The sequence below is a fragment of the Mya arenaria genome, chromosome 4 (assembly GCF_026914265.1).
Source record: "Mya arenaria isolate MELC-2E11 chromosome 4, ASM2691426v1".
Taxonomy (NCBI): Eukaryota; Metazoa; Mollusca; class Bivalvia; order Myida; family Myidae; genus Mya; species Mya arenaria.
The window spans coordinates 26,836,183-26,848,976 of record NC_069125.1 but is presented as its reverse complement, the minus strand read 5'-3'; the positions used below and the strand labels follow the sequence as shown (position 1 = coordinate 26,848,976).

The following is a 12,794-nucleotide window of genomic DNA, read 5'->3' as shown; positions in this document are numbered from 1 at the left end:
GTATAATGGCGACTGTTCCCCGCGGGGCTTACCGTCGTTAATCCAACGACGTCGTAAAACACGGGATTCAGTGTGTGCGTTTTTGACAGCGTTTGACCAATATGGTTTTGCCCTTTTATTGAATTTGCTAGTAGGGAGTTTTGTCGAGGCATCGTGTAATATGTTGCAGAGCATGGTGTTAATAAAATCGGGTGATTGCTTGTCTGCCTCGGTTTGTGTGGGCTCATCAATAAGTAGGGATACCTGTGAGTAGATAGCATTCTGGTATTCTATGATGTTACCGGATGTGCACTTGTTCCAAGCAATGCACTTCTTTGGCGGCTCAGGGGACACGCCACTGTTTGGGTGCATTTCGAAATTGAAAAGAATAGGGAGGTGGTCAGATGTAAAAACCTCGTTTTCATTTCCAATTGAAAACGAATGGAAGGGAGCCGTGTTTGATTGTTCTACGAATACGTGATCTATAGAAACTTTTGTCGGTATGAATGTGTAGTCGGCTGGGTGGCCTATATCTAACTGCAGGGATGTAAGACTATTTGTAGCCAAGAACTCTGTTAGCAGTTTAGACTTGGTGGAAGGCTTTTGACCTGGGGCAAGGTTACTTGAGAGTTGTGCGTTGAAATCTCCTGCTATGATGACTGATCCCATCTTTGAATAAAGTGCAACCAGGGACTGGACGTCGCTAAGGACGTCTCTATAAACATCAATATCGCTATCTGACGGCATGTAAACACAGAATAGATATGTCGGAATGTTTGTGTCTGTCCTAAGTTCGATGCCAGTAACTCTATCGTTTTCGATATTATTGATTTTATCAACATGATAAGTTAAATCGCTTCTAAACATGATGGCAGTGCCGCCTCTACCACATTTTAAGATTCCAAAGAGATTCGTCTATCGTATAGAATGCCGAAAAATTGGCATTTATGGAGTTTAAAAAATTTACATTGTGTGGCAATAACTTATGTTCGGTGATAAATGCGATGTCAATTTTCTTATCTTCAAGAAAGGAAGACAGTGAATAGGCCATGATGCCTCGAACATTCCAAACAAGTATATTCAGTGTCATTATGGCTAAGGTATGTCGTATGGTATTCATTTTGTTATAATATGTTAGGACTAGTACAAATCAGTTTAACACACTAGTCCCTAGTTGGGTCCCATTCGTCAACTACGTCATAGTCCTCCTTGTTGTAGTGCCAAATGCAGTCTCTCGGTGTATCCCTATCTCTTTGGTCACTCTCTGGCTCCCGTTCGCTGTCGTTGTCGTCGTCATGGAAACGGAACCGGTAACGTTTACCTGCTGGGCGTCTATAGTGGTCCCAACGTTTTTGGCGTGATTGTTGCTTTTCCTGTTCCCATTCATTCTTCCCGACCCATTTCCGCCAGGTGACGTTTAGCGGCCAGAATGCGTCATTCTCAACGGTTTCCTCGTCCTCGGGGTAAATGTTAATTTTAGCTGAAGAGCCGTATCTACCGTGAAATATTGTTACTCGCTTCAGGCGCACCCGGTTGTCTTTAAAGTGGCCATAAATGTCTTGCTCAACGACAGTAGAGTCTATGTTGCCAATAAAGTAGGATGATGTCTGTCGGCGCCGAACTGCTATAAAGCGGTTTTGGCCTGATTCGTTTTCGGTTGCTGACGCCAGCGCGTTCTCGCTGGAGTTATTGGTATTCCGATATGCGGTCGCCTGTGGCTGAGATGCCTGCTCGTGAGTAGGTGTGGCCCGTTGTTTCGGCTTTTTTTTGAGTCGATTCGTGCTCCCGTAGTTCCGGTTCCTGGGTTCCTTTCAATTTGTTAGAATTGTAAGGCCGAATTGGTGAGCGTACGCGTACTTCTGACCGTGATACTAATGTACGTCCCGACGCGGCTTTAGGTGACGTCATTTGATTTTCCTGAGGTTCGCATGGCTCCGCAGCAAAGCTTTGTGCTTTCGCGGGTGACGTCAAGGCTTCAGAATATGTATTAGATGTTGGCTTTTCCTGAAAGGCCCCTGGGAATGCCACTGGGACGTAAGAATCTACGAGGCGCTTATTCAATATGCTAACCGCAGACTCAAGCTTTGTGACGTCATCTTGCAATTTATTTATAGGGTTCCCCTGAGTCGGTAGGGACGCTAATACACTATTTAAGGTACCTTGAAATCTCCGAAAAGCTGTTGTCATGTTAGCAATGTCAGTTTGCATTACCTTACACAGTGAAGAGTCGGTATACTGTTGCCTCGATATATCAGCGATATCGGCTTGAATTTTGCTTAGCATGGCGTAAATATCCGGTTTGTTAAAGTTATCGTCGGCATCACAGTCAATTATTACTGCTTCCTGTTGGGAGGATGTTGCTGATGTGAAAACGTCATTGATTTATTTCGATCTTTCTCCATTTAGGAAAGCCTGTAGCACATAACAGTCGCCTGCACACTTTTGTTCTTTTGTGCCCGCCGACGAGTTACGTCGATTTACAAGTCTTGTCTCTGGACACCCCGGGAATCCCCTGGCGCGTTCAGCTAGCCTCTCCCGGTACGCGTTTATCCTGGTGATGTCACTTCTGCAATAGCTTAAGAGATTGTGTACGAATGAGTTCCGGGTGAGATTCGATAAAAGTTCATCGAGATCTTGAAAGAATCTCTGCGGTAATGGTGGCTGTGAGAATTATACTACATCATCATAGTCGTGTTCGTCATCATCAATCTCTATATACCGTTTTTGCTCGTCTAGTTCCTTTTTCATTTGAATCAAGCTATTGTTAACAAATCGCTTTGGATCCGTTTCATCAGGGTCGGAAACACTACCCATTTTATTAGTTTATCGCTCAAGGGATTACCTCCCTTCCACAGTACGAATAACGGTAACCACTGACTGGCTGCAATGTAAATGTCAACACCAATTATCGTAAAAAGTGTTCACTACGGAGATTTATTCCTTTGTTGTTCCTTTGTTTTCCAGTTTTTTATGTATAACTTTTAATTAGTCTGAATTTAAACTTTCAATTTAATACCACTTGATGGAGCTGAGATTAACGAACATCCACATATAATTTTAGTCACAATATGTTTATTTTGCACACTATAAATCCACTTTATTCCAAGAGCACAAAATGTACGTCTGCACTGCTCAACTACGTTTTGAGTGGTTTTATACAATGCAGGGACGTATAATAGCAGTTACCATATTCAAAGGAATGTAAACGTTGCAATATTTGAATCACACGATTACTCGAGCTAGTGATTTAAGGGACTTGCAAGCATTTGATCATTTCAAGACTGTCTAACACTTGGGGCAGTTTATTATGCATTCATTATAATCCCGCCTAAATTATGGATTCTTCATGCTTCATGAAATAAATAAACAAAAAATGGAGAGACGATTCGGCTCTTATCAGGTTAATAATGTTGCATTCTTAATCTTAATGTATCTAAGGGACACAATTCTTTATATACTACAGCATATTTCTTTATTGTAGTTATTCATACTGAATACTATGTTTCATATATAGCTATGCCTGTAGTATTGTATTTCACTTGATGCTTGGGTATGAATTAATAAACATGTAACTCCATTTGAGATCTTATGAATCTAACCCATTCCACAGGTTGTTGTAAGAACAACAACGCAACAAATACGAGTCGGTTAAAAAAAGCTATGCGAGCTTGTATGTATTGTATTATGACTGGCCAACTTTAAATCAATCTTATGTTATCTCACTTTTTGTCACCGAACTATGTCAGTTATGTACAACCTGCGATAAATATGAATAATTCCCAAACTTTAATGTCACCTTCAAAGCCGCGACAATTTACCATCGCTCGACACTTATATAACGAAACTAATGTTTTGGTTGTTTTACTTTTTTGCCAAAACTGAACGTGACTACATAAGGGGAGGAAATAGTTGGTCAAATAAATGCGATCACCAAATAGAGCACCTCGCTGAATCGCCCCGGATAGCTCAGTGGTAGAGCGTTCGCTTCGGGTGCGGAGGCCGGGGGTTCAAAACCGGCTTCCTCGGACCGAACGACGTTATAATATGGTACCAGAAGCTCCCTTGCCTAGCGCCCGATATGTAAAGGGTAGTACTGGGGAAAATGTACTCAATTCCGGTTCAACCCCAGGAAAGTTGTATCCTAGGTATAGGTGCTTTTATACAAGTACGTGCATGATGCAGTCTTACGAAAGATAAGGCAGTCAAGTCTTTCTAAAAAGGCGTGTGAAAAAACCCAAACAAAGTTGATAAAGTATAAATGTTTTAATAAATTATTTGTAAATTTACAGTATTAAACATTATGACCATTGATACATTTCACCTTAAAGTTTATAATTTAGTTTTGGAAAATCAAGTATTAATCTTTGTAAATAAATTCATCTGCAGCCAGTTTTATTAAACTTAGATATGTTCCACATTTAATTAGTAATCATTGGATAACTATATTGGCTGATAAATACACTTTTTTTTAAAACATTGACTCTACCAAAAAATAAAATAATAAGTGTTATACAAGTGTCTGCTGAAAAGTAAGTTAATAAACACCACTCATTATCAGTAACATTGTGAACATAAGGTAGCTGTCAATTAACAGCATTGTCGAGGAGCTTCCGACAGTTGGCAATGCCACACTGCCTTCCGTATAGTTTGCCCCTGCGTCTGAAATAAAATTGAAAAAATAAAATAAAAATATTTCGCCATAATTAAAAAACAACACACACTAAGATGCTATGTCTATACTCCTTTAAGAATATTTAGAATACAACATGTGTTTTAAGCCATTGCAACTGCAGATAGGCAATCATTAAGTACTAGACTTAATCTGACATTAAGAATTTCTCTTTTTGCGGGTGTTTAAAGGTCCGCCTACTGCCACTCATCCGATGCACAATCCCTGCGTCAGATTTTGCGTTGTCAATATATCAGCCAATGAGGTTGTATTCTAAGTCAGTTAGATGACCTGAAGTAATTTCTTAATGATTAAGAATGGCTCGTTTGCTACGCGCACTCCGCCCATTCGTACCCATTAAGAATTTACTTCATGTCCATCTAACTATTACTCAATACTTTACGCTTTGTGTAATACGCAATAAACAAACTCACATATTGGACATTTTAGCTTTTTTCACATTGAATTAGATAGATATAGGTCATTAAAAACAAAAATAATAACTAACATAAGACTTTATATACATGTGTACATTTGTAATAACCATAGTATACTTACATGGACAAATATTGCACATGTTTGGGCAAAAGTATAGGGCCTTTGCATTCGTCGCACATTGGTCTTTGACAAAGGGGTAGTTTCCGCACAGAGGGCTGTCCCCATCGTCTTCACATGTCACTAAAAGGGCAAAAAATATTGGTTGCTTAGATATATGTTTATTTTTGTAGCTATGCTTTTTTTAAAGAACAACAAATTGCCTTAAACTGCTGTAATAACAATCACACAATTTCATGAATCATCAAAAGAAAGATATTGTGAATAAAACATTAATTACATGCAATAAAGCACCAATACAAAGGGTCACATTTGCGCTTTATCGATCATCAAAACCACATATTTTTATTGTTAAATTAAAATACATTCTCTAATGCAGCGTATCGCCAGGTCAGAACTTGGACTGGTGAATAACACATGGCGTTCTTTTCTGACAGAAAAGCAATTCGCTTGACGTACGGTCACATTTGTCGCTGTCATAGTGGTCAACATCTTGGATACACTGGCATCCACATGTAGCCAGGTTCAAGACACCATCATTCAGGCAAACTTTTCCGCCGCAAGCTGCAAGGGAATAATTTTGTAGAAATTACAGAATAATTTGATAATAAATGATGACAGTTTTGCAATTTCCCCTTGTAATACTTATCGATATAATAAGGGTTTGAACAATGGACACGATCAGATATTGGAAATTACATATATAAACGTAAAGAAGTAAGTACAAGGTATCATAGGGACTGGTATAAATGTGATATTGGTCGTTCGACCACTGGACGTTAGCAATAAGGCGTTGTTCGAGTACTAAATCTACTAATGTCTGTGGACTTCCTACTACTCGGAGACAATGACCAGTACACAATGACGCCTCATCCATCGACCAACTTAATAACTTATCAATCTGATCACACTCGTTCTTGTTCTTCTTCTTTTTTTTAATTCCGAACCAATACGGAATTTTCCGAAGAGTTTCGATTGCCAACTTACCACACAATCTGGAGGTTCCGTTGCAGTGTCCGGCACAGTCGTCACATGATCCCCCACTGGTCGCCTTTTTGTACGGACGGGCAAGAGATCCTATATTCCCGCTGAAAGTATTTCAATAATGAAATTGTAACTACATAGACAAGCCTATCAGCAATCTGCACATTCGTAAGCATGGACGTTCCATGATGATCCGAAGATTAATTGACATTCTGATATTTATGTAGCCCGTCTTTATTGTCTTGTGTCTCTTGTTGACCGTCTGATTTGCTCGGGCCCTGTATCTTTGTGCCAGTTATTACAAATTTCGTATTTCGTTTGCTGAGTTGACCACGTTATTTCCATTGCGGTATATAATTACACAAGCTTGCAGTAGTACAAAAACAATACACAGCCAATTTAACCAAGATCCTGTTATTTCCATTGCATTATAGAACTATGTAAAATGAAATAATCAGTTGCAGAGAACATACCAGAAATAAAAAAAAACAACAGCGAGACTATCTTGCAATAAGACAAAAATAAAACAATCAGTCTGACACGGACAATACATCAGCCACTTTAACAAGATCCTGTTCACAGACACACGGGTGGAGGCCAAACAAACCTCAAAGAAGAGACAACGCTCCAAGACAGCACACATTAAACAAATATAAAATATCGCCATTAAGTGAAGTTGGGGATACCGTATTAGAATGGTCAGTGGAAACTGAAACAAGGCCCCACTTTGGGTGGAGGTGGGGGGGGGGAGGTTAAACCGGTTTTTGGATGGAAAATTCTCTGTTTGTCCATATAGCATACCAATATATTTCTGTTCTTTATTTGAACATAATTCGCCGATCATTAATTAATTAAACATTAATAAATCTGATATAGTTTACAATAATCAACAACACAAAAAAGTATATTTTTCAATAAATGTAATCTCATTATGTGTCAAGTTCAAACAAGCTTTAAGTTAGAGAATGTAGATACTCTGAGAAAGGTATGGATGATACTAACGCTGGTCCATAGTTGCAAGCGTAATACCACTTCGTGCCACACTCTGCCATCCCACAACCAACCAGTGCAGTCTTCGCCCAAACAACCTATGGGAATTAACAAACATATACGAGGCTGACTTACCCATCTGGAAAGATCGCACATAAGGTCTAAGATCGTAAAAATCCAGGTGTAACCTCGTGTTTGGCGAAAATTGCGTTCTAGTCGCACAATCCTCCGACTCTCATGCTCTCTTTTGTTCTCCAACCTTTATCTCTATTCTCATACACTATACTTCATGCAGTTATCACATTTCGCAATTCATGATATATTATATATATATATATATAACTGTTGGAAAGGGCTCTAATAAGTTGTTTATCTACTTCCAGCCCAATCCTTATATTGATTATTTTGTATACTTTTGCATATGTTTGTTCGTTGAAAATAAAATATGTTTAAACCAAAATTGCGTTTCAATAAAAACCGTCGTTAGGACATTTATCGTATAGATTCTGCCCGTTACTTTACGGTTGTATCTGAGAACTCCTTACCAAGTGTAGGGTTTACGAGTAAGATGTCTTATTGAAACGGGGACCTGCGCGTATATACTAAAACAAACTTTCAAAACTATATCCTTAATGTCATTTAAAGATTAAAAATCTTATGAAACACCACAGTCAAGTGGATAATGTCAACATAACTTGCTTTGCTGTGAGTAAGATTGATATTTCTAAAACGGGGATGAGCCGAAATAGATTTCAAAAGATACCAACTTGAATAGAAGATGGTTCAGCCATTAACTATTGCCGGGTGTTTATCGATATTTAATCAAAAAGCTTTAAGAGAGGGTTTGGTGCAGCTAGTATACATTTTAAGAAAAACAAAAAAATATTGACCTACACCTTACGGAGCATGGGCAACGTTGGTGAGAACTTATAATAATAATATATGACTGACGGAACAATTCAGTATATATTCGTTGGACACTGTCATTTCACCTTTGTATAACGGCCAACATTATCGCTATTTTATTTGAAGTTAATCCTACGACAACAAAGCTTGTCATAGAATACAATATGACTCTGACAGTGTTTCAGTGTGATTCAGTAGACTATCTACTGATACTAACCTGTGTATAGTGGCCTACTTTGTGCAGCTGGTTTGCCGTGGAGTTGTATGTGAAGTTAATGACTTCACTTGACCAGAGCATGATCACAGCTTCCCAGCTCATTTGGTTGGGGCTGGTGACGAGATTCTGACCAACCATAAACCGACCTTTATCATCAGAAAATAGGATAAAAGTATATAATTTTAGTAAGTATGTGAAATAAATGTAGATTAACTTCGATGAATTAAAGGTATATCAACGAGCAAGACTTTTAAGAAAAGTAGACAACTTAATATCTCTCTTTAACGTTTAGAAATGTATGTACTGCATGTTGGAAATTAAAAAAAAAATAACACCAAAAACAACAACAACAAAAAACAAGAGGGCCATAATGCCCTCAGTGAAAGCTTTAAACATTTTTATGAAAATGAATAAGCTGTTGGCTTATGGCAATGCAACTAGTGATTGAACTATGATCAAGTATTGTCAAATGTTGTAGTGGTGAATGTCATCCAAGCACAACGTTGGTATTTGTTTTCAAAACTGTACACATGTTCCAAATTACATTGCTGTAGATTCAATAATAAGAAAGTATGTCAAAAGTTCACAGAAGTTCATTGTTTATCCGAGGACAACATCGGTATTTGTTTACAAAACTACAAACATGGTCAAAAAATCATTGCTTTAAAATACGAAATATCACGGGTTTGGCCCTAGCGCTTTCAGTCAAGAACATTTTCAAAGATTTCCCTATCGAAGTATATAGGAAGCTTGTGAATCCCGGGGCGGGGGGGGGGGGGGGTGTTGAAGTTGGTTGAAGAGGATAATTTGAACAAACTTGGTGGATGACCACTGTCTGTTCCTACATACAGAATACCAAGGGTCTTGGCCTAACGGTTACAAACAAGATTTTTTTTCCAAAGATTTCAGTATATAAGTATGTAAGAAACTTGTGAGCACCGGCGCGGGGACAGTTTTGACCACCTGAGCATACCTTGAACAAACTTGGTAGAGGACTGCTAGGCTATGTAACACACCAAATATCTAAGCTCTAAGCCTCATGGTTTGTCAAGGTATTTTTAAAGTATTTCCTTTCGGTTGCCATGGCAAAAAGAGTTTTGTAACTTTATTTCTTTGAATAATCTACAAATTACATTTAAATTTCCAATTTTGATTTTCAATTTACTTTCAATCAGAGTAGTATTCGATCTTTCTCTAAAACCTAAGTGAGATAAATGATATAATGAAAGTAGGTTTTTTCATTAACTGGGTAAATGTGTACATTTATTTCAGAGTTGATACCTGGCATGAAGCGTTGGTAATTGCCATCATGGTCCAGTTTACACTCTTCGGCCCATAGCTGTGCCTCGAGTTCCAGGGGTTGGTCGTATCGCTGGAATTGATGTGTTTATAATGAGTTTTTGCAATAGCCAAATACAACTAGGCGCAATACCTTAATATGCATTTCAAATCGGTTGTCTTTAAATGGTTTTGATCATATTTTTGTTGGTAAATCTCATAGAATTACAGTGGCGTGCCCAGTAGCAATTGTTTAAAAACTGATAACAGTATTTGTAATATAAAGCCACATTAATTCTAATTTTGTGATTTTTTTTAGGTTTTAAGAAGATTATATAGAGCTACATATGAACCATCAATAGTATGAAAAAACAATACACAAACAAAAAACAAACAATAAGGACCGCTAAACTATCATATAAATTCTCGTTTTATGTTTCCAATATCCATCACAAATTTAGACCGTATCCATGAATTAGAAACTTCATATCATACAGAGGCACATCCAGTGGAAAAACTCCGGCTGCTATATATTTTTGTGCCGTTTTATGAAAGGTCAAGCAAACACAATACACAAGGAATGCAACTCACAAACACACTCGGTATCAACATAAAAAACTGTTGGAAAATTCTATAGATCGACACAGTTGTGCATTGATTTAATTTACCAGTTTTCAATACACTCTCACACACTCATTGATTAAATCACGTCTCATTGATAACTACATAGATACAAATAAGTACACAGTCTAACTGCAGACAACCCATGCATTGAAGCTTAACCTACCATCTCCAGCATGTCAGCAGCGGCTGGCGTAACGTTACCACGGATCTGATTGTGGACCCTCTCAATTACACTCCTGTCTGCAATATTGCTGACATATTTTTTCCTTGATAATAAAACACTGGCCAAGAACATTACACAAACGGGCCGATTGTTCAGAACAAAAAGTTAAAATTAAAAACGTCATCATTGTTAACTTTCAAATATTTACTCCCCTGGAGCCAAAATGTGTTTTTATCGAAATATATGAGCATGTAACACAAAGGTTTATCTGTTAAAGTTTACATTGTTTATTTTACCCCCAAATAGCACTTAAAATAATACATGTAAAATCATAATGCATGCCATATAAACGAAAAGTTGGTTTCTTTGTACTTTAAATAGTTCTTCAATTCTTCAACACCATAAGAATACCTGCTTCTTTGACTGGTCTGTTTTTGATGTTATTCAGACACATGGTGTGATCAGGAATAGCCTCGTATCTATCAAGGCATGATGATGGCTTTGCCTTAAATGAATATGCACTATAAAAGTGATCAGACAGTTTGGAGAATAGATACACATTTTTTTCGACTTAGTCAAATACGAATGCATCGCAAAACAATAGTTAGAATATGAGTAGCATTTGATATTAGAGTATGTAGGTACATCTATAGAAGTTATATCTTCAAATTCATGATCTTATTGACTTCATAAACTTTGTTAAAATGAGTTAAATCGATTCTGCTGTTCATTAAATGAAATAAGAAAATATTTTACCAAACACGACTTTTGAATATAAAGTATCTATAAATGAACGTAAGTTATTGATAATCCGTCAACGTTCGAAGGCTGGTAAAAGTATTAATAAATAATAAGTGCTTTGTAATGAGTTAAATATAAAATGAAACTTACACTTCTCTTGTGAATTGCATATGACACATCAAGCACTGAAACATGTATTTATTTTGTATGTTTATATCTTCTTAATTATCATTTAGATTATGTTTGTATTTGTGCATGCTTTATTTTGAGTCTTTAGCATGAAACAATTTTAATACAGGTAAGTAGCCACAAGAAAATATACTTTTACACTGTATTGTTTATTATAACAATTTAATAAAATAATTGCAAATTGTAATAATTAAAATTCAACATTATATAAATACTTACCCGTAAACACCAGAAACAAAATCCTTACAAAATACATTTTGTTATAGAAATACTATTGTTGTTTTTAAATCGGTGATAGGCGTTTCCGTTCCAAAATAATTATGTGGAAAAGCCATCAAGTGTTTATACTTGGTTCCCATAGCATTTTTTACTGCTAAGAGAACGCCTGAAACCTTTTGTAAACTGCATTGTGTCATTGACAGTTATATCAATGAGGTCCAGATGATAAACCTTTAATTGAAACATTAATTGTTTCCTTATCAGCCATCTATTTCAACGTGGACTTCACTTAATGCCGGTGGATTATCAATGATTCATACACGTTTCTAATGCCCAATGCTCTTTGAAATTTTCAAGTTTTGTTGAATGTTCTGTCTATATTTGAGGAACATAATGTTTCGATTAATATGATAGATAACTACATGATTTTATGGTAAAGGTTAATTAAAAGAAACCATTTATAACACCGTTTCCAAAATATTTGGTTTACGTTGTAATCCTTTCTAGCGGTGATATAAGACAGGGTGCTAATCAGAACAAATTTTAAAGATACACCAGATGTTAAAATATGACAATTAAGTTGATGCTTTCCGAGGGTTAATCAGAGATTTATCAGGGATATCAAAATGGTATTTCACTGTTTTAAACAGCGAACATATCAATTATATATTTTTGAAAGTTTATCCCAATCACAAGCTTTCGTTAACAGTTTTCAAATCGTAATCGTGTTACGTTAAATCTTTAAATCTGTGTGTTTGTACGAAATAACCAAGATTGAGCGGTTACGAAATAGAAAGGTTACGAAATGACCAGATCCCGATGTATGCCGGTACATCAGTAGAAGTAGTTCGTAAATTTTGTAATTATATCATTAATTAATTGTAGTGTTTTAGCATACAAGTACATATATATGTATTTATTGATCCAAGTTTAAATTGGCTGCCAGCGAAGTATATTCTTGCAAATATAATTATAATTCCCAAGAGCTAAGTCATTAAGTTTAACTGCTAAATTAAATTACTACGCGATCTACTTGCAGCGGACTTAACATAGGCCTACCCTTAAATAACCCTATTTTCAGATTTGAGCAAAATCTTACTTTCACGAAAATAACTATATTTCGCCCAAAACTAACTACATTTTTTTATCAAAAATGTTATTTTCGCGAAAACAACTTTATAAAAGTGTTATTTTCAACCCAAACCAACCCTATTTTCAGACTTTTTTCAAAATCTTACTTTCTACTTTCACGAAAATAACTTTATTTTCATCAAAAACCT

At 36.6% G+C, this 12,794-nt stretch overlaps 1 protein-coding gene across 1 annotated transcript; it reads right to left on the bottom strand.

Moving 5' to 3' along the window:
- Positions 1–4,214: 4,214 nt before the first annotated feature.
- Positions 4,215–11,653, bottom strand: LOC128229695 (cysteine-rich venom protein pseudechetoxin-like). The gene is made up of 11 exons (XM_052941488.1): positions 11,515–11,653; positions 11,257–11,291; positions 10,777–10,870; positions 10,366–10,442; positions 9,582–9,672; positions 8,301–8,446; positions 7,190–7,275; positions 6,191–6,291; positions 5,663–5,767; positions 5,207–5,326; positions 4,215–4,638 (listed from the first exon to the last, which is right to left on the bottom strand). The coding sequence occupies exons 1-11, from the start codon at positions 11,549–11,551 to the stop codon at positions 4,514–4,516; spliced, it is 1,017 nt and encodes a 338-aa protein (XP_052797448.1). The 5' UTR covers positions 11,552–11,653; the 3' UTR covers positions 4,215–4,513.
- Positions 11,654–12,794: the final 1,141 nt, after the last annotated feature.

Excerpts from the sequence above, each read along its gene's own strand:
- LOC128229695 (XM_052941488.1), bottom strand. The coding sequence starts at position 11,551 with ATGTATTTTGTAAGGATTTTGTTTCTGGTGTTTACGG. Across the intron at positions 10,443-10,776 it reads CAGACCAGTCAAAGAAGCAG|ACAGGAGTGTAATTGAGAGG; the intron begins GTATTCTTATGG and ends GCAATATTGCAG. Across the intron at positions 9,673-10,365 it reads CTGCTGACATGCTGGAGATG|CGATACGACCAACCCCTGGA; the intron begins GTAGGTTAAGCT and ends CATCAATTCCAG.